This window comes from Lampetra planeri, unplaced genomic scaffold, assembly GCF_965212315.1.
Source record: "Lampetra planeri unplaced genomic scaffold, kcLamPlan1.2.h2 scaffold_1606, whole genome shotgun sequence".
NCBI lineage: Eukaryota > Metazoa > Chordata > Hyperoartia > Petromyzontiformes > Petromyzontidae > Lampetra > Lampetra planeri.
Genome location: NW_027614336.1, coordinates 7,094 through 27,527, shown reverse-complemented (window position 1 = coordinate 27,527; position 20,434 = coordinate 7,094). Strand labels below are relative to the sequence as shown.

At 44.2% G+C, this 20,434-nt stretch overlaps 1 protein-coding gene across 1 annotated transcript; it reads right to left on the bottom strand.

Moving 5' to 3' along the window:
- Positions 1 to 9: 9 nt before the first annotated feature.
- Positions 10 to 19,082, bottom strand: LOC144739623 (neurexin-1a-like; the record flags this gene model as incomplete). The annotated part of the gene is given in 21 exon segments (XM_078622549.1): positions 10 to 253; positions 389 to 511; positions 3,215 to 3,241; positions 3,292 to 3,301; positions 4,210 to 4,223; positions 4,323 to 4,416; positions 4,418 to 4,527; positions 8,810 to 8,834; positions 8,836 to 8,886; positions 8,888 to 8,956; positions 8,958 to 9,065; positions 9,247 to 9,276; positions 9,278 to 9,379; positions 9,961 to 10,117; positions 12,065 to 12,291; positions 12,574 to 12,645; positions 14,286 to 14,447; positions 16,223 to 16,267; positions 17,214 to 17,279; positions 17,281 to 17,516; positions 19,064 to 19,082. Coding segments are annotated over 21 exon segments (1,991 nt in total), but the record flags the coding sequence as incomplete, so codon positions are not given.
- Positions 19,083 to 20,434: the final 1,352 nt, after the last annotated feature.

Sequence of the window (20,434 nt, the reverse complement as noted above, 5' to 3'; positions counted from 1 at the left end):
TGACGAAACTGGAGCGCGGAGCGGAACGTGACAGGGTCAGCCACAATACTCTTGTAGCCGATAACAGCGTTGAGTTCGCAGTAGTCGATGTCGCCGTTCTTACAGAGGTCGATGTAGTGCATGCCGTTCAGGGTCAAGCCTTGAAGGTGGCCAATGAAATTGGAGGGCACAGCGGGCATGAAGCGCTTCTCCGTCACAATGCCCGTCTCCACATTGTGGAACTCGAGCTGGGTGTGATCGCCCGCCATTTGACCTGGTGGTGGGGGGTAAACTTCAGAAATGAGGGCTACAGAAAAATGAGTTTCAAGCACACATCTACACCAGAGTGTCATGTTGTGGTGAAAAAGGAAAAGGGGGGTAGGGTTTTAGGTTAGGATGAATCAGTTACCTTCTACAGGCTGCAGGTCTTCCACAGTAAGTTTGAGGCTCTTGCCACGCCGGACTACCCTCACCGTGTGCCACTCATTATCATTGAGGCCCGACCCCGCAAAGATAGTCTCTGGACCTTTACCTACACATAGCCCAGAGTACCATTAACATATGTGCAGAGGGTTGGACAGAGAGACAGCAAGACCGAGTAAGAGGAGGATGCTGAGAGACAGAAAGACAATGGACACAGATTGAATCAAATGTAAAGAACAAAAGGGAGGAAAAAGCAGAAGGAAGGAGAGGGACCATACATAAACTAGGGAGACAAACTCCCCTGTGAAAACACACTCGCTCCACAGATAAACCGACAAACCGCTTTGCAGATATGCTAGCAAGACAGATGATGTGTCAGAGACAGAAAGATTAACGTAAATGGATGCCATGACTGTCTAAGATGGAGACTGTGAGACACAACAAACCCAAGCTGAGACAATCCATCTGTGGGCAGATCATGCTGCCATGACGACCACCTACCACACATGCACAAACGCCACACTCTTATTGCCTTATTCCCAAGCCGCCCACATACATATACATTAATTTGCCTCTGTGCCCGTCTGCAGGATCTTAAAAAAAAAAAAAAAAAAAAAAAAAAAGCATGAGTGTTGTGCTGGAGACAGCCTCATGGTGGCACTACACACACACACACACACAATGGTGAATCAGAGAGCTGTCTGTGGTGCTGATGTGCAGCAGGATGATAAAAGATGAGCTGTCTTCTCATGATGTCTCTCTCTCTGCACGTCTACCAGCTCACATCCTCACACAGTTGACTGCACACATTTGACAGATTGACTGGTCCTGAAACCTTGGTGTCTCCTTCCTCCTACTCCCTACAAGCACCCTACCAACCTTGAGCACAACACACACCAACACACAGCCACACAGATTTGCACTCTAGTCTTTTTGGTTTGAGGATTGCTAGTGAGTCTGCTTACAGTGACCTATTGGAGCTCATGACGGGGGAGGTGAGAAGTAAACTGACCTGAACAGATTCTGCTGCAGAAAAAGGCCAAACATGCCCACATCACTCATAGAGGCATGCGTGCACGCACGCACGCACGCGCGCACACACACACACACACACAAAATCACACAAACACAGGAAGAGCGAGAGAGAGATAGAGAGAGAGAGAGAGAGAGGGGACCTCAAACAGGCAGGCTGACATGCAAACATAATTAAATGAGAATGAGAAGTAAATCAAAATGGATATGACAGCGCAAAACACACAGAAGTGTGCTTGCACAGCTAAAAGAGTGTGTTGAGCACTCAAAAATGGACACAGGGTTCCCCTGAGGAGGCTCAGCTGTGCTCTGGGCATGAGCATCTCATCCTGTTACCATGGATCACTGCCTAGCACTGAGTGAAGGAGAAAATATGTGACTATATGTGTGTGTATGTGTGTGTGTGCGCCTTTTTGTGTATGAAACCGAACAGTCAAAGAATGAGCAGGCCGATGTCAGAGTGATGCAGTGATCTGTGTCAACCTGGCAACACACACACACTGGTTTTGGGTCAGTGCATCCAGCAGCAGCAGCAGAGGTAGGACTAATGCTGAGTGACTAGAAAAACAGCAGACGCTCTGTGCATCTTGTTTAAGGAGGAACACGATACAACTGAGGCGACACTGCTGGAGATTATAAGAGCAGGGTGATGAAAACCAAATGATTCATATTTCATTAGCTCCAAATAAATGTTTTTTTCTGCTGAATAAGCGTCACAATCCTCGCATGCCAAGGCCTTTATTTGACTGCTGAGTGGACTATTTCAGTGGTGCCTTGCTGTTCAACAATTTTTCTCCCGCCGTGAAAATATCAAATGTATAATTTATTGTTTGCACGCTGTGCGCCAGAAAAGTGGCTGCCTACTGAAATGTTCATTGAAACAACTGGTCTAAAATTGGCCAATAGACATGCGGAATAGCAACAGCGCTGTATGGCTAGTAGGGGTTTCTATGGCAACTGCAGTCGTCCATTTCACCACCTTTTTTGCCGTCACAGGAACATTCATCTCTCTCTCTCTCTCTCCCTCTCTCACTTTCTCTGTGGTCGTGACAGAGAGAAATGCCACATGAGGGAATTAAACTTCATCAGGGATTCAGCTTCCACACATAACAGCATGAACAGAAACACACACGCGCTTTCACACAGGAGAGCACACAGTAACAGATGGGCAACAAAATGTGTACAGCAATGCACACACCGAATGAAACACTTCCCACAAATCAATCTTGTACAGTTTAGTGAGAAAGAAGCAGCAAACAAAGAAAGCCACAAGACAGACACTGGGATGAAGGTGCTACATCTCTTTTGTCTCCAGCATGAAGGAGAAGGAATTAGTTTCCATTCATGTACCAGCTACCTTTCTTAGTGTGCTACAATATGACTGCACCACATTTCACCAGAACACTTAACACTGAGATTTTGTCCTTTTGTTTTTCTTTCCTTCCAGTCCCACTGTGCTTTCTTCCATCTATCTTTCATTGCTAAAATGGCCGACCTGGAAATCCCTGGCCCTCAGCAAAAAAAAAATCCTACCACTCCTGTGGTGTAGCTGCAAATACAAATACATGTATGGCCACTTCCTCTCTCTTTCTCTCTCTCCCTCTCACACACATACACGCATAGATGTGCACATGATATCAAGATATGTGGAATCTGAGATTGGATGGACTGACAAGACAGAGCAAGTGAAGAATTGTCAGACACATCCGTAAAAACGCACACATACTGGGGAGAAGGAGGAGAGGGGGACAGGGGTTAGGTGAGATGGAGGATCACTTACTGGCTGTACAGTTTATCCTGATACAGTCTGGAGGGAGAGCAGAGCAGAGGGTTAATGCTGCACACACACACACATACTTTCCACGCCCTGGGGACGCACACATCGACACACCCTGCATGCATTAACAAACACAGACTGCAGAGAAAACACACACTCTCCTTTGTTAAGGGACCTCGAGCCGTGTTTCCTCAGAAGAGTGTGTTGTAGATTGTGTCGTAGCCAATGAAAGATAAAATCTGAAACAACCCGGATTGTAATAAGTGGATTGTTATGGGGAAGGAGAGGGGTGTATCCCAGCAGGAGCTGTGTGCTCTTTGGCTGCTCTGGCCTGGACAACATTTTCAGTCACCACTTCAAAGTACTGGGAGACTGAGATGGGCTATGTTTGTCACTTTGTCTGTTGACAGCGAACATATCCCACAATGTTTTGTCACCCATCCAGAGCACAAATCTCCACAAATGAAATGATTTTTGCCCTTTTTCTGTGTTTGTTTGTTTGTTTTTTTTTACCCAGGATCCTTGGTGTGTCGTGTGGCTTCAACCACAGAAGAGACGTGGCTGCAGACAACCAGAGACCAACACATGCACCCCTCTGTGAGTGTGTGTGTTATCCTGTGAATTTGTGGCACCATGTGAAAATGTGAAGTGTGCTTAGCAGCTGAACACAGAGATGTTCTTCCTGCAGTTCCGTGTGGCGTGTGTATCACTTGTAAGTCTCTGTGGTAGCAGTTGAAAGTGTTAGGGGATGCACAGGTCCACTGGGAGTGAGCAGAGAGTGCAGCTTGAGGCTTGACCCTCTGTTCAACACGTGAGGCGGTGCCTCTAACCTTCACATGCATGTGCAGTTGGATGTAAAGAATTCTGTTGTGTCTTTTTAAATCCTTTGAAAGCTGCGTGTTCAGTATAAATGTTAGTGCAAAGTGTAAGTAGATGTATCTGTGCTATACATACTCATTACTGTATCTGTGGATGAGTATAATATATTATTAATCAACAGTTAATGACATTCCTATGCCAAGAGGCCAGTATCTGCTGCATTCCCCTGACAGGTAATTAGAAATCATATTTGAGAATCTACATATGAACGTGTGCGTGCGCATGTGTGTACCTAGGTTGACAGTGAGTCGAACACGGCCCCCATCAAGCTCCAGACGAAGAGTGTCTGCGGAGTTACGGGATGTGGTTGCCATGAGAACGCCGTAGGGCCCGCTGGGAGCGAAACCGTAGCGAGACGTCCTCCGCCTCAGTGTGCATCGCCACAGGCAACTGCACCTTCATAAACTTACTGCCGTCGTACGACAGGATAGTTGCATCTGTGTGAGACACAGAGAGAGAGAGAGACAAGAAGGCAAATGAGAGTTGAAAGGAGGGATAGGAAGGACAGATAAAAGATGCAAATGATCGACAAGGAGATAACACGAGGAAACAAAGGCATTTGAGTGAATCACATTTAATCATGCGCACAAGTGTGACTACACACCTTCGTCCTCGACATGTCACGTTGATGCTCAACACTTTTCTACCTCGTCCGATAATTTATCATCACTCCCTCGACCTTAAAAATAGGGGTGTAAAAATAGCCGCAGCGGGTTGGCTGGCCCTGTTATCTGCTGAAATCAGAATGCACGGCAGTGAGTGTGTCAGCTGACATCCCAGACCCCTGGAGTCACAATGTAACAAGCTCAGGTGATCCCGTTTTAATGACTTTTGCATACTCATTTACATATCATAATCTGCTATCCCTGATACCTGCTGGGGCCAATCCCCAACCGCTAAACTGTCTACTGCCGAGGGACCGTGCTTTTTATTGGCAATTATACACATAGATAAACCCTCTTTCCATGTCACTCTGTCTTTATCGCTTCCTTCTTGTATCTCTTCATTTCTACCGCACTTTCTCCCTCGTTTTTGTCTTCCTGTTTCCGTGGGAGACAGTTGGAGCCAAGGCAAAAACAAGTGAACAGGAAGAGAGGGAGGCTTCATGAATACTGATGAACTGGGAGGGAGGGAAAGAGAGAGATTGTGTGTGCATGTCAGAATAAGTGAGTGAATTTAAGTGTGAACAGAGGAGGGGTTTAGTAAAGCGAGAGAAGGGGGGGGGCGGGATGGAGCAAGACAGAGCAAAGGGGAGGGGGCAGAGGCTCTTGGCTAAAATGCAAATGAAGCCTCATTAACTTGAGGAAAAAAGAAGGTGGTTGGCCTGTTATATCATAGAGAACATAACTAACAATCACACAGACACCCGCTCACCCGCACACACACACACACACACACACACACACACACACACACACTTGCAAAAGCAGACAGCTGACTAAACGCACCTGACTCACTAGCAGGTGCGTATGGAAGCCCAGTTTTGTCAAATATAATAATTGGAAATAGTCCTCTGAAGTACAGTCTGATGAGCTATGTCTGTCTAGTCACAGCTGCGTGTACCAGAAACACTTCATCAACAACCCTGGATGATGCCATCACACCAAATCCACTGGTGGCTCTTGATGGTGAGGTTGTGTTATGATGAAAGATGTCGTGAAGTGTTGGTCAATCAGATGACGTCATTAAGTTTAGTTACTTTTATTTTTTTCATAAGTTACTATGCCGTGTGGGTATTATATGGGTTTTTGGGAAGTTGTCTTTTTTTTGTGGTTGTTTTTTTAAATGAGGAAGTGGCGAGCCAGAGAAGCAGTGCGTAAATGGAAAAGTCACACCTCTGGAACCTGCAGGTGATATTGAATTAGGAGCCTTCTGCAGGATACTGCTTCATTGGAGGTTTATTTTTGTTTTTATTAACATTATTTATTTTATTCATTGGATACCAATCGCTGGATTTGACGATTATATTTGGGGTAGTGTATCTGCACCACCACTATGTTCTGTCAGCTAATGTGAAATAGAACAGATGTATTTGTGCCAGATTTTGCGGTGTCACGGTTTGGTGGCCGGCAAGACGACTTCCAGGGACATGAGGAAGGGGCACAGGGAACTCACAGAGGAATTAGTCTGCAAGGAACAGTTCAAACTGAGCGAACAGGCGATCCAAACTGAAGAGGATCAGAGTCATATACAGCAGGGTGTGTGTTACATCAACGATGCAACTGCATGAGACACAGCCAGTGATATTAGAGGATCAGATCAAAACACGAGACTTAAACACACATTCAAAGAGTAATAAGACACAGGTCACAGAACAGAGACCTGATTGGACAAAGGACGACAGACACAATAGAGTGATATAGATCGATAAAAAAGATAAAAAGAGTGAGGAGCTAACCAAAGACACAATTAAAACAATAGACAGTGACCCATGGAAATGTCTCAGAATAGCAAAAACCTGGACTGTCACAAATCATAACAATACACATTAGGTTGACACTATCGGAAATACTTCATTTTCTATCTTGGCAGGTGGGACAAAACATGAGGATGGCTGATTTAAGTGCAAATCCACTGGCTTTGTCTCATATAGTTGCATCACCCATGTAACTTGCTATGTGCGTCCCCTGAAGATGTTCATTTTGTAACAGTCACAAATAAGTGTCCTTTCTTCTTTCTTTTTCTCTCTCTTTTAACTTAAAGAAGGCCTCATTAATTTCCAGCAGGGCACATTTGTTTCTAGCAAACATTCCTCAGGATAGCAGCAGTGAATAGTGTCTATCTACAGTTATGTGCTCAACGTTAGGGCAGCACGATGGAGAATGTTCTACCGACTCAAATTAAAATACGTGCAGTTTCAATGGAAAAACATTATGAATGATTAGTCCAAAATTTGATGCTTGGGACTATATCAGTCTTTTTTTAACCCAATGAGGGATAATCACAACATTCTTCTCATTCCTTACATTTATCTGTTTTTTATCTTTTTTGGCAGGAATGTGCTTCCATAGAGAACACAGAACAAAAAAAAAAATAACCCGCTGGTGAGCACAGAACACAGCAGCGAGCAGGCAGGCAGGACTGGGGAAATAACTGGAATCGTTTGAGAAATGTGCAAATGTGTCAGTGGAAATATTTCTAGGAGGGTTTTTTTTCTCTCAGCAAAATACAAATTCCTCTTGGAGCTGGTGTGTGGTGACCATCTCTGTTCTTTTAAAGAAGAGAGTGGGGAGACCAAAGGAAAGTGAGAGAGTGAGTGAGTGAGTGAGTGAGGGGAAAGAAACCGCAGGTAGAAGGCGTAAACATGGCCAATCACACTCTCCATCTGCTTCTCCATCTGTGCTTCCTTTAATCCACTGAACCACCAGTTTGTGACCCCTCATTGCACACAGAGGAATGAAGGAAGATATAGAGGAGCTAAGAGGGATGGGATGCACTGCTACAACAACACATACACTCACACTGAGGATGTTTGTCTTCCCAAATCAAACATTTTCATATCAACACATTTCAGAATGAATATACTTATGTATCTTCTTTCGATGATAGTAAAAATCATTGCTTGAGACCCCGGCAGACCTGTATCAGTTCTACTGCCGTCTACTTTCCATTTTTGTCTTTTCTTCCTATCTCCTCTCATAGCTTGCTCTCTGTCTGATTTTCTCCCTCCCTCCCATTCCTCCTCATCTTCTCACCTGCTGTCCTATGGCGGTTCCAACCCAGTAGTTCCATCCCCCTCTGACACAGCTGCTCTTTGCTTTCTGCATATTTCCCCTCCAATCGATTCCCAGCACCTGCCTCTGTAGCAGACCCAACACTCCTGTCTGCTTCCTCCCACCTCTCCCCTTTTCACCTCTCCATTCACTGCCTCCATCTTACGCTTGCTTTCAGACAGAAAATGTGATTCTGAATAAAAAATAAACAGCCAAAGATAGCAAACCAAACTCTCTCGACACAAGGAGCCTGATTTTCTCTATTTTCTGTCTTCTGCTATTCCTACGTTCTATCTGGCATGCTTTCATCCTCTGATTTTCCATCAGTTGTGCAGGTAGACCCACTGAAACTGTTTGCAAGCCCTTTTCTTTTGAAACGCAGTCTAGCCACTTTTTCTATGTGCCATAAATCTTTATGAGGGTCATTTTACAAGAGAAACGTAATCTACGTAACAATGGGGTTTTAAAGGAAAATAAAATGCTACTGAATTGATTCCTTAAAAGAAAAACATTACTTGTATAGGTACTGTTGAATAAAACCTTTATTGCTGCATGTAAATCATGATAATGTTATATTTTCAGTGGCTGATGATGTTTTTTTTATTTCATTCCTTCAGACCTCTTGAATCACAGACGTTCTGTTACTCAAGCCCTTGGCTTTAATTTCCTTTATCTTTTTATTAAATAAATTATCATAATCCCTCTGGAATTAATGATGTAAAATAATGATGTAAATAGCTAACAAAAATATATTAATAGACATAATTAACATGTTACATCAATATCAAATGTTATAATGAAATAAAATCAATTAATTAATATATTAATATTAATTGATTAATAATATATTAATATATAAATATATAAAAAGTATAAAATATAAATAAAAACTTGTTTTATTTAACATTATATTTTAATTGAGTAAGCTTGCTATCTTCTATGGTGTAAATTTACACATTAACTACATTTAAATATCCTCAAATTACTCAAGCAGCGTGCCACCCACCTCTCTCACAGGAGCGTCCCAGGTAACGCCGTTCCGGAGCAGTCGCAGACGTATCGATTCCAGCCCTCCCTGCAGATTGCCGTTGTGCTGGCAGGGGTTGGACAGACACTGTTTGGGAGGCTCTCTGGAGCATGAGGGCTTCACCCCCCACTGCTCTCTGTGCCTCTGCCAGCCGCCGGATGTCTTTACTTTGTCCGTCCACAAACAGGTCTCTGATGCAGCCCACGTAACCGTAGTTCAACAAAGCCGTCCACACCTGTATGGTCACGAGTGTTATTCACTGTATGCTTACTACTAGTAGGGGCATTTGACATGGCCGTGCATTAGTTCTAAGTGATCAGAAAGTTGTGCTGAGTTGTTATACACATATAACATGAGCTGCAGTCAGTTACGATGAACCTCTGTATGCTAAACTGAAAATGTGGACAAACACAAACCTCGGTAGGGAAAATGAGCCCAGCACGGTCCCTCAGGCAGTCCTCCCAGGTAAAGAGTGTCATCCAGGTCCAGGATCTCACTGTCGCCTGGTGCCGTGTACGCTGTTCGCATACTGTTCACTGAGGATGGTCCCTGAATGTACAGTGAGACATTAAAACAACTTCACTGATCAGTATGACCTTCAATGTGAACATCACAATCATCACTGCCATCATCATCTTTATCATCACTGGAATTGTCATTGTCTACCCTCGACTCTTTGTACTCCTCCTCATCACCACCCCCAGCTCTGCTGTAGTCATTACTTAGTCATTGTCAGTTCAGTCCAAATTGGTTTTAAGAGCTATGTACAGCATTTATCAATCAATTAATAATTTATATAGTAATTTTTTACTCAATTATAACACAATCAAGATCACAGAGAAGCTTCTCCTGTACTTTCCAAAACTGTAAATAACAGAGCAGCAAGAGAAGGTTAATGGAAAAATGTGATCTATCTGCCTGTGTGTAGCTTGATTGACTCATTTCAATGCATTTCACAATGCTACTCTCCATTGGATGTTTTTAAAAATGATCAGTGTAGCCCCAATCACGTTCAGTGACCAGAATTCATTGTGGACAGCAGGCAGATGGCCTTGCCAGGTGTATAATATGACATATAGAAAGTACTCATTATCCTTCACCTCGGTGGTCAGGGTTTTACACCAGAGAGCTGTGAATGTACCTGAGCGTCCATCCCGCTGGAAGTCCACATGATACCACTCTCCATCGTTGACCTTCCTGTCGATGGCCTTGGTCTTGGTGGTTCCTGAGCCCATGTCCAACAGCAAGTACAGGTGCCCGTCAAGCATCTCGATGGCAAAGAAATCCCACCTGTAAACGGATACCGCATCAGCATTTATACTACGTATCATTTATACTACGTATCATTTGTTCATAAACATCTGATTACTTCTGCTAAAGGTTAATGATCGAGCCGATCCCAGCTGTCAGTGGGTGAACAGCAGGGTACAAACTGGACGAGTCGCCACTTCATTGCAGGATGTACATATCATTTGTTTGTATAAATCTATGGGCTCTATTTTGACGAACATGCCAAAGCGCAATGCGCAGCGGCAAATGCAGAGCGCTTGGGGCCTTTCTGTCTATTGCTCGTATTTACATGAACTCGAAAATCAGATTCTCAGCTCCCATCCCCTTTAAATATAAACCCGCGGTGGTGTCTCAGTGGATCACTAGTTAGATGACATGGAGGAGGATCTACCAAGAAACAGAACCGTGTGGTTCACACCCCGAGGAGACAGATCTACTGGTGCGTGAACTGAAAGCGTGCCAACAGATCATGGGGGACAGCAAGTCTTTCTTTCTTCCTTTTTGTGTCTCTATCAATCTGTTGGTGTTGGTTTCCGTCATGACAGACACCATCTACTTGACTGGTGTGTTTAAATACCTGCATGTGTCGCCATGATTGGTCGGATGGTTTCACTATTTCTTTTTTTATTATTACAATTTAAGATTATAATTATTACTGGGGTCTTGTTCGCGAGTGAGGGAAGGATGGAATGTGAGATTGACAGGCGGATCGGTGCAGCATCGGTACTGGTCCCTTAGAGACGGGTGAGGGGCTCTGTCATCCGGGAGAAGCTCGGAGTAGAGCCGCTGCTCCTCCACATCGAGAAGAGCCAGCTTTTTTGGGCATCTGTATCGGATGCCCCATGCCTCGGACGCCTCCCTTGGGAGGTATTCCAGGCATGTCCCACCGGGAGGACACCCCGGGGAAGACCCAGGACGTGCTGGAGTGACTATGTCACTCGGCTGGGCCTGGGAAGACCTTGGGATTGTCCCGGAAGAGCTGGAGGAGGTGGAGGAGGTGTGGAGAGAGGGAAGCCTGGACGTCCCCCTCTCACGCTGCTGCCCCCCCGACCCGGTCCCGGATGAAGCGGATGAAGATGGATGGATTACTACTGCGATTAGATAATTCAGTTTATTATTAATATTGTTGGCATTAATAATATTAAAAAGACATGTTTTTGATGAATATATTCATGTACACACTCATGGTTTTATTTGTAATCGTTTGCGTGTGTGTGTATGTGTCAGCAGGGTGTCGTGCTATAGAGACACATCTTGATGATGAGCTCATAAAGCAGGGGTGTCCAATCCAGTCCTCGAGGGCTGTCTGTCCTACAGGTTTTAGATGTCACCCCTCCTCCTACCTCAGCTGAATCAGTCTCTGTGAAGTTCTGCAGAGGCCTGACAATGAGCTGCTGATTTGAGTCAGGTGTGTAGGAACAGAGTGACATCTAAAGCCTGCAGGATAGGTGGCCCCTCGAGGACTGGATTAGACCACCCCTGTCTTAAAGTGACAGTGACACGGTCATGATGCGCCACTGACTTTCGACCGGGTTTGTTTCCAGACAGAAACGCAAAGTCTAGAGCGCAAAGTCTGTGAAACCATAATAGCAATGACTGTGCGCCACCACTCCTCCTTTGTAGACCGACATGCCCAGACCAGCGCAAATGCAGTTGTTAGTTAGATCATCTGAGCCCAGAGTCTGGAAATGACATATGTGCTGCCAGGTAACTAGGAAAGACACGTTCCCTGTTAGGTGCCGTGTGTCATTCATCGAAATAGAGCCCATATATGTTGTTGGTTACATGGCTCCAGTGGCAAAAGAGGTTGCTCTCAGGCAGAGATGTGCATCAGAAAAGATGCCTACAACTTTTTACACTCCTACTATTTTCACACAGAAATACCGGGCTGCCAGAATTACATGAGCATTAAACAACCAAACATTTCTCATAGTTTTGACGTCAACCTTGACAGTTGGGGGTGTGCGCGGATCCTTGCGTTGCTGCTGTCTGGGTTTGCCATGACTGAAGAGCATCAGCCCGTTGGGTTCTGTGGTCCTGAAGTCGAATGAGATTGATCCTGCCTTCTTTGCTGACCACTTGCTGAGTGCCACATACGATTCTGGAGTGTCAAAGGTAACTGGGTCCAGAGTGGCCACACTCTCGCACTTAAAGGACACCACCCCACTGACCTGGGGCGGACGGAAGAAAAAGAAATGTCGTAATGCTTGAATAAACAGGTGGAAAATACATCTTTTGTTGTTTCGGATTGAAGCCAGGTTCTTCTTGCTGTAAAGGACTGAAAGACAAAAGCTTGTGGCCACCAGGAAATGTAATCCTGTTTAATGACTGATTTTCTTTAAATCCTCGTGGTGCAGCTCTCACTGGGCCTGACAGAAAGTTGTGATACATGAAGATGTCTGTGCACACGAGGATAATCTGTTGAAATTGTTCACGCTGTTGAAAACACATACCTTCATCTTCGGGTCTCCCTGTTTGGCCAGTCTAGACAGCTCCAACCGTACATCGTTATTCTTGTACACCACCTTTAGGGGAAAGAATTTACGTTGAAATTTAACTTAAAATATCACAATAATGACACATTCCCTTCACTCTGGAACAAATCCACTCACACATATAGCAGAGTATTGGGAGTTTTCTTTAATTCTGTCACGACAATAAAAATGACAAACACTAATATGTAAACCTGCAAAGCACCTTTGTAAAATTCAATTATTCTGGTATTTTTATATGAAAGCAGCTATCTTAGGACTACAGCAATCAGTCCCATTTGTTCCTGCCTCATGCATTTATTTCTTGCTCTCTTTTCTCATCTTCTTTCTCTCCTTTTTCCTGACACAGTGCGCTCTCTGACTGAGCAGCGGGCGCGTTAAGAGTGAGCTTGTGCTGAGCATTTTGATGTCGAGAGAGATGTGCTAACACAGGCTCTGCTTTATTAATCCAAAACCTCTCTCACTCTCTCTGTGTGACCTGTGAGCACCTCAGCAGCATCACAAAACTTCTCTGCACCAACTCACGTATTTTTTGTTGTTTACATTTCTTGGTATATGCTCTGCCCTGTCTCTGTGTGTATGAGGTCATGGGAGTGATTCTTGAATGTTTTTGTGCCAAAAACAACCGCTACTGACATGTTTATCGGTGCACTGTTTCCACGCTATATCAACCACAAAAAGGTTCAAGCCATGATTGTCCATGCGCATGATTCACTGCATACATCTTAATTTGCTCACACGGATTATCATATCACCAAATTAAATATGTAAATATGCCAGAGGATGGGTTCACTTTGACAGCGGCAGTCTCGTTTAAAGACCATCAGTCCTAATGAAGCAACACAGAGTGCATTCACCACTGATACAGATAGCTCTCTGTTTGGCACGTCATCTGTCGGCTTGTTTGGTTGTTTGTTTATGCCTCTGTGTGAGTCTCTGTGAATGAAAGAGACTGACGGGGTATGTGTGTATATGATAGCTGTACGGTATGTGCAGGATTTGTTGCGTCAATATGTATCTGAATATGTGTTGGACTATTTTAATCCATTGGAGTTGTGTATGTACTGTATGTGCATTGCTGCTTATGTTTAGATGAACAATACATCTGCTTATAGTCCGTACTGGGACTGTGTGTACATGCGTATGTACTAGCGTGTTCATCAGCATGTCCTGTGAGTTTTTTCTGATGCAGTGTTTTGGCCCAGTTTGAGCATGGATGGAGCGTCTCTGTGGCGTAGCTAATTAGCATGTTAACGCTTAGTCCTGTAGCTACTCCCTCAACGACGCTCATCACTGATTCTGTCTGATGCATGGGAGGGCGTGTGCGTGTCCGGGAGTTTTTTGTGTGACTCTGCCAGTTGGAATGCAATTCTGAATGTGCGCTTTATGAGCTAATGTGTGTAAAATGTTTGCGTGATGTTTGAGTGTTAGAGAAAGAGAGAAGTGGTAATTTCCAAAATTTGAGTGTATGAATTTGAGCTGGACCATTACAGAATAATATCATTATTCCAATTTGTGTGTAACCATGGATGAAATGACAAAATTCTGTCATTTGTAATACTTCCGAGCAAGCTGTGATATGCATCTAGCTGTTTGACTTTTTTTTGGCATTTTGGAGAAATGTAACCGTTTCTGGAATGAGTTTCATCTCAGCCAAGTGCATCACGTCCCACCTCTTTGAGACAGCCCATGAAGTTGTTGCTGACGGGTGAACCGGGGAGGTCAGCGGTGCTGGGGCTCCCGCCCACATAGAAAAAGTCGTCAGAGCCCAGCATGGTGTAGTCCTCCTGGGTGTAGCCTGTGGTGGTCAGGATGCCGTCCACAGAGATGGTCACCTACACAACAAAGCACAGGGAAAGGACACGCTATATACTCACACCAAAGGCAGCGCTAAGCGCTAGCTAGGCGCTGACCAGCCAAATTAGCCCCCGTTAATCTGGCAATCAATGTGTATGCATCCTGGTGGGGAGAGGGCCTGATTGGTTTTAGGAATTGGCCGTTGTGTTGTTGGGAAACTGATTAGTGTGATGTAAATGAATTGTCCTGCCTTTTGCCTTCTCAGGTATCACGTAGAAATCAGTTGTTATATATTAATAAAAGCCAGCTGCCCGCACTGGTTGGTTAGGAATTTACTCTGCAGCCCTGTCTACCACTTGTCCAAGAATCTGAGAATGTTCTGTACGAGTGTCTGGTCTGCCTGCTTCAGCCTGTCAATAGTCAGAGGATTATACATATGGAGTGGTGCTTGTGCTCCACTAAATAGCCATTTACTTCTACAAATATCTTCAATACCAACATCAGTGGATTGTATCCACGCCAAGGCCATCACTTCATATGTTATTCAGTCGCAGCATAGAATAGCTCTGGCTTTGCAAAACACAGCAACACAATCACATGGTGCAAGGTTGCACGTCAATGTAAGGTGGCCTCAACTGCTATAAATATACTGATTCAACCTTTACAGCCTTCGGCCTTTTACCCCCAAATTATACAATTTCATTATCTTTCCGTTTCTACGAACAAATTCAAAGAACACTTACATGTTTGTTCATGTAACTGTGACAACTTGAACAGGGCTTTTAGCTCAACGTTGTCACATGTAAGTACCACAGTTAGTGGTATATTCTAAAATGTAATCACCACAGTTAGTGGTATATTATCACTCTGCTATTCTACATCCCATAATTCCCTGAAGGTTATAATCACACTGCCCCATTTCCTATCATTGCCAGGCAAACCTGCCCAGCCAGGCAAGTGTTAATCACAGGCATCGTCATGCTTTTACAGGTGTTAGTGCTAGTTAGTAGATGTTAGTAGTTTCACTGCTGGCAGCCACAGTGGTGTTACTTGTGTCAGGCCAAGCTGTGTTGGGCTACTGAGGTTAGGGTTCATGATTTCAATGCTTTTAGTTGTTATGTGATGATGCCATGTTAGTGTGTTGTTAGGTTGAGTTATGATGATGTTGTTAGTTTGTTGTCAGGGGGTTTCAGACCAGATTGAATGAGATGACGAACTGACGAACACACACATATTGATGTATGTGCACACAAATATTAGATGGGTTACTGCTCATTCTGCACGCACACACAGAGATATATATGATCATGCAGCCTGTTCCTCATTCTGCATGCAACCACTGGCGAAGAGGACACAGGAGACGACAAGTATGGGGAGCACTGGAGGAGACTTGGAGGCACCATGGAGAACATGCAGTGGCAGAGTGGAGGAGGAAAAATAGGCAAAACAAAAATAAAGAGGGAATAGAAGAACCTCTCTATCCATTCTATGGACCAGGTAGAGAGGGGAAAGGATTCTGTGTCACGCCATGCAGGAAGGGAGGCTCGCCGGCGTGCAGGTGAGGAATGAGCCAATCAGTACACGCCTACATGTGAGTCACAGTGATGGGGTGAAAAAAATACGGGAGAGAAAGGGAGAGGGGCAAAGGTTTTAAAGAAAACAAGTGGTTGGGTCACGGAGAGGGGCGCTTTTTAAACGTGAAAGATTACCAACCGCATTTATCCTTTTATTGCTTTAGTTTGGATGTCTATGGTTCAAAAGGAAATAGACACGGGGCAAACCCAAACTAATAAACAATTAGAATGATATCTACCGAACAATGGAGTTTGTTTACCATAGCGTGTCCAATGCCTGAGTGCTTTGTAGGAGAGGGGGAGAAAGGAAAGCAAAAAACTGTGAACAGAACAACTTCGGGAACAAAAAAAGGAAAGCCTCTGGTGAGGTTGGTTGGAGTGGTTTTCGCTAGGAGAAGGGCACAGGTTAGGTTAGTAGAATGAATCATTCCATGGATGGTGGTTAGTTTCACTAGCAGGTTAGTAAAGTTAGTAGTACACACAGGCAAACGCCAGAGGCAGCACACAGATGGGTTACAAGCACTTGAGTGCTCGCGCCCCAAAATGTTCTCTCAGTTCACACACTCATCCACGTACAATTAGAAAAAGCACTCACCTACAGCGGAAAGCAGTGCTGGGTCTGGTGGTTTACCCACTGTAAGCTAAGACCAAAACCTCAAGTATTTTCGTCCTATCACAGCAGTCGGACAAAAGAGCCCTGAGCAAAGTGTCTACATTGATTAGTTTCTTGTTGCGGTTATTGTCTCTTCTGCTGCCCACTGCCCCTGAAAGATCTGCAGCCGTCCAGTGATTCTCCTCACACACTAACACTTCACTGTCTTCACTGCCAAAGGAATACTTTTTCATTTTTGATTTGTATATTGAGCAGTTTTCAAAAATAATCATTGTAAATTAAGAGAAAATGTAAGAAAATAGTCAATTATGCAAATCACATTTTCTCCTGTTACGTCTTCAAATTGCTTGTTTAGTTTTGGAGCAGAGTAGTATTGTTATTTAGTGAAGCAGGGAACACAAGCACAACAAAACAAATGGGACATTTTTGCTCCACACATAAAATTAAAAAAAACAAACAACCACAGACGACTGCACACTGTCCTAGTAATTGAATTAAAATCTAGTATCCCCACCTTCTTCTTCTCACCCTTTACATTTTTCTTCTCAGAGCTTTAATACAACCGCTCTTACTGGAGTTTCCTCCTCTTCCTATTGCATTCCCTGTTGTCTGGTTACCTGTCTCAGGTTGCGGGTGACCTTCACGTCGTGCCAGGCGTTGTCGTTGAACTTGCCGTTGACAGGGCTCCACCAAGGCCTCAAAGGCCCCGGAGCCGAGGTTGATGACAAGTGACACAGCACCGTTCTTCAGTGCCAGGTTCACATAGTCGGCTGACTTGCCGGTGTGAAGCATCAGGCCGTTGCGCTGCAGCGTCTTGAAGGAGAGCGTGATTTCATCGCTGCTCGACTGGATGGGGTTGGGGGACAGGTCGTAACAGAAATACTCTGAGCCCTTGAAGGTGGCAACATATTCCTCACGAGCTGAGAGAGAAAAAGAGGTGAAAAAAAGTGAGGGGGGGGTAATGTGATGTCATCAGCTCTTGTAGAATGTTATCAATTTCCACAATACAATTTTCCAGCTATGTGGCATCTTCCCACACTGCTCCTCACAATATGCTCAAAAGGTGGGTGTTCATCAGAGCCAGCCCGGGTAAATCAAAGGTCAGCTGGGCCTGGTAAATATGACTTGGATTTGCAGTTCAAATCAAAACATATTTGTTTAAAAAATGCCCAAAAATGATGTTATTGTCAAGCAAAGCCGTCACTGATGCCAGCACTTCCTCCCATACATCTATTTGCACCATGGTTTAGTGTAAACAAGCTTTGATCACTCATGGGGTGGAGATTAAACAGTGTGGATGTGAGAGACACAGTTGTGAGTTTGTAGCTTTCCCAACTTGGTTATGAAACCTGCCATCCTCTCTTTGGAGAGAACAGCTGTGCTGGCAGTCTGACGTGATGTCGTCTTGTTTGACAACAAACGTCTTGTTCATTTCGTGATGGATTTTATCGAAAACATGCACGTATGCATGTGTGTGTATGTATGTATGCAGCAATGAATGTTGGAAAGGTTTGATGAAGATGGACAGCAGCAGCGTGTACGCACCATGGCAGCCAAAGCAGGATAGGCCAATTAGAATTCAGACGAACAGGCAGACAGCCAATAGCAACTTACCTTGAACACCATTAGTGACCCCCAAGGACACTAGACCAAGGTTTTGCATCCATCATCCTTAAGCTCACACTCTCTTATCAAGTCTCTCACATGCTCACACGTACAAGAACACAGCCCATAGCGAGCAAAAGAACAAATTTGCACACCCTACACAACACATCTGTGAGCAAAAGATGATTGTAGTATTGCACAGGCATACACAAGCAGGGGCGACATTATCTGTCTCCTTCACACCCATCCCCCCAAAGCGTCACCCCCTTCCTTCGCGCCCCTCTCCACGGCTCTCCTCATTACCATCCCTGATATCTCTTCTCCCTAGCTTCACACAACCACTCCTCTCTGCACATCTCATTGGCCTCTTTTTTTTTCTCTTTCTCCTCGCTCTATGGAGCCTCTGGCACAGCCACCATCTTGTAGTTTCCAATAATGAGGATGAGAATTCAACACATCTCGAGGTCAGACTGGAGTAAGAACAGGCACTTGGTAAGGAACCACTGGAGAAGAGGAGGAGGAGGAGGCGGTGGGGATTGACATGTAATGAATAGACTGAAGTGTAATAAGTTATTACGGTGGTGGGAGAAGAGCATTGAAATGGAATTGGCCCCACTTGAGTGAATATAACAGAGAATAATGAGAAAGGAGGAAAAGTGAGAATATATCTCACAATTCAAGGAGCAATTATAGCAAATTGTCCTTCCTTTGCTACAGTTGCATGAAAAAACTGTGAAAAAGTGTGAATGCAATATAAGAGTGAGAAACAAACATGTTGTTCTGTGCCAGCATGTGTGTGAGTTCCCTCTCATGTGTGTTTCCTTCCCCCTCGGCATGTTAACTAAGAACGTTGTGCACATACCTGAAAAGGACTGCGACATTGCATTAAAAAAAAATGTGTATGTGCATGAATAGTGTGCTTTCTATGTGTGCATGAAATGAGTGGGTGTGGGTGGGTGCTGGTCTCTGTAAATATTGGTGTATTGCTGTCAGAAAAGCTTTACCAACACAGGGCCTCAGGCAAGTCTCTCTGAGAGGAGCGAGAGTGAGGGGGGAGGAGGGCGGTACACAAAAACACACACACATACACAGAAAGAGCAACCACAAATGCCAACACAATCACACATACACGCTGACACACAGGCAGACATGCAGACAAATGTAGATTGAGGTGTCAGAGCCAAGTTGTTCACAATGAGAACACACACAGCCGTCCGGCAGCATTCTCGCAGTATTTACAGAGGTGCCATTAGCCTTCAGTGGGCGCTACACCATTCTGCTGCTAATTTACAGACATGTCATTAAAGCAGACAGGAGCACATAAAGCATCTCTGCATTGATCTGGAAGCTCCTGGCCCGTAAACACTCGCTTCTTGTTCTATAACATTGCACCAGGCACATACACATTGAAATCAGGGCAGGAAAAAGGAAGCAGCAAATGTAGAACACGCTTGTGTGTCATGCCTGCATGTGCTCAGCTGAACTGACACACCTTAAAGCACGGCACACTCGGGTGGGCAGGTTGGAGCGGATCAGTTGTAGCTCAGATTAACGGTGTGAGTCAGTATTAGCGCCGAGTAAACAGTGAGACAGACACTGACACACAAAGCATCATACTTCATCCTGCGGAGAGCACTGTCGATCAAAGCGAGGGTGCAGAACCAAAGCATACAGTAAAATACATTCTTGCATAAACGAAAAGATGAAGGCAAATGAGGAAACGAGGCAGCGTAGAGCAGACGAGTGGAAACCTGAAACCAAGGGTTTTTAGTTTCCTGTGCAAATGTTTTTTTCATGAAATATGTGGTTTAGTTTTGTACGACAGGTCTAAATATGCAGAAACTACAGTGAAACATTTGGTAAGCCAACAAATATTAGCTGAATGAATAAAGTGAGGAAAAGGAAATTACTTTTAAAAATATTTTTCCCTTCTGTATTGGCCGTCAGATATTTCATTCATAAACAAATTCCTTGTTATTTATTTTGGTCCATTACACACTACAGTCAAACATTACTGTCAATTCAAATAGTCAGACAATGGCTGAAAAGCTGCAGGCTGATGTCATGGCATAGATAGACATTATGTCAAATCACACAAAAATAAAAAGTAAATAGTAAAATAGACTACTCTATAATTGGAATGAAATATATTGGTTGATTGCCTTGTTTCTGTATTTTTTTTAAAATTCATTTTGATTTTAATCTAAATGATCTTAGTCTACGTTGTTCCATA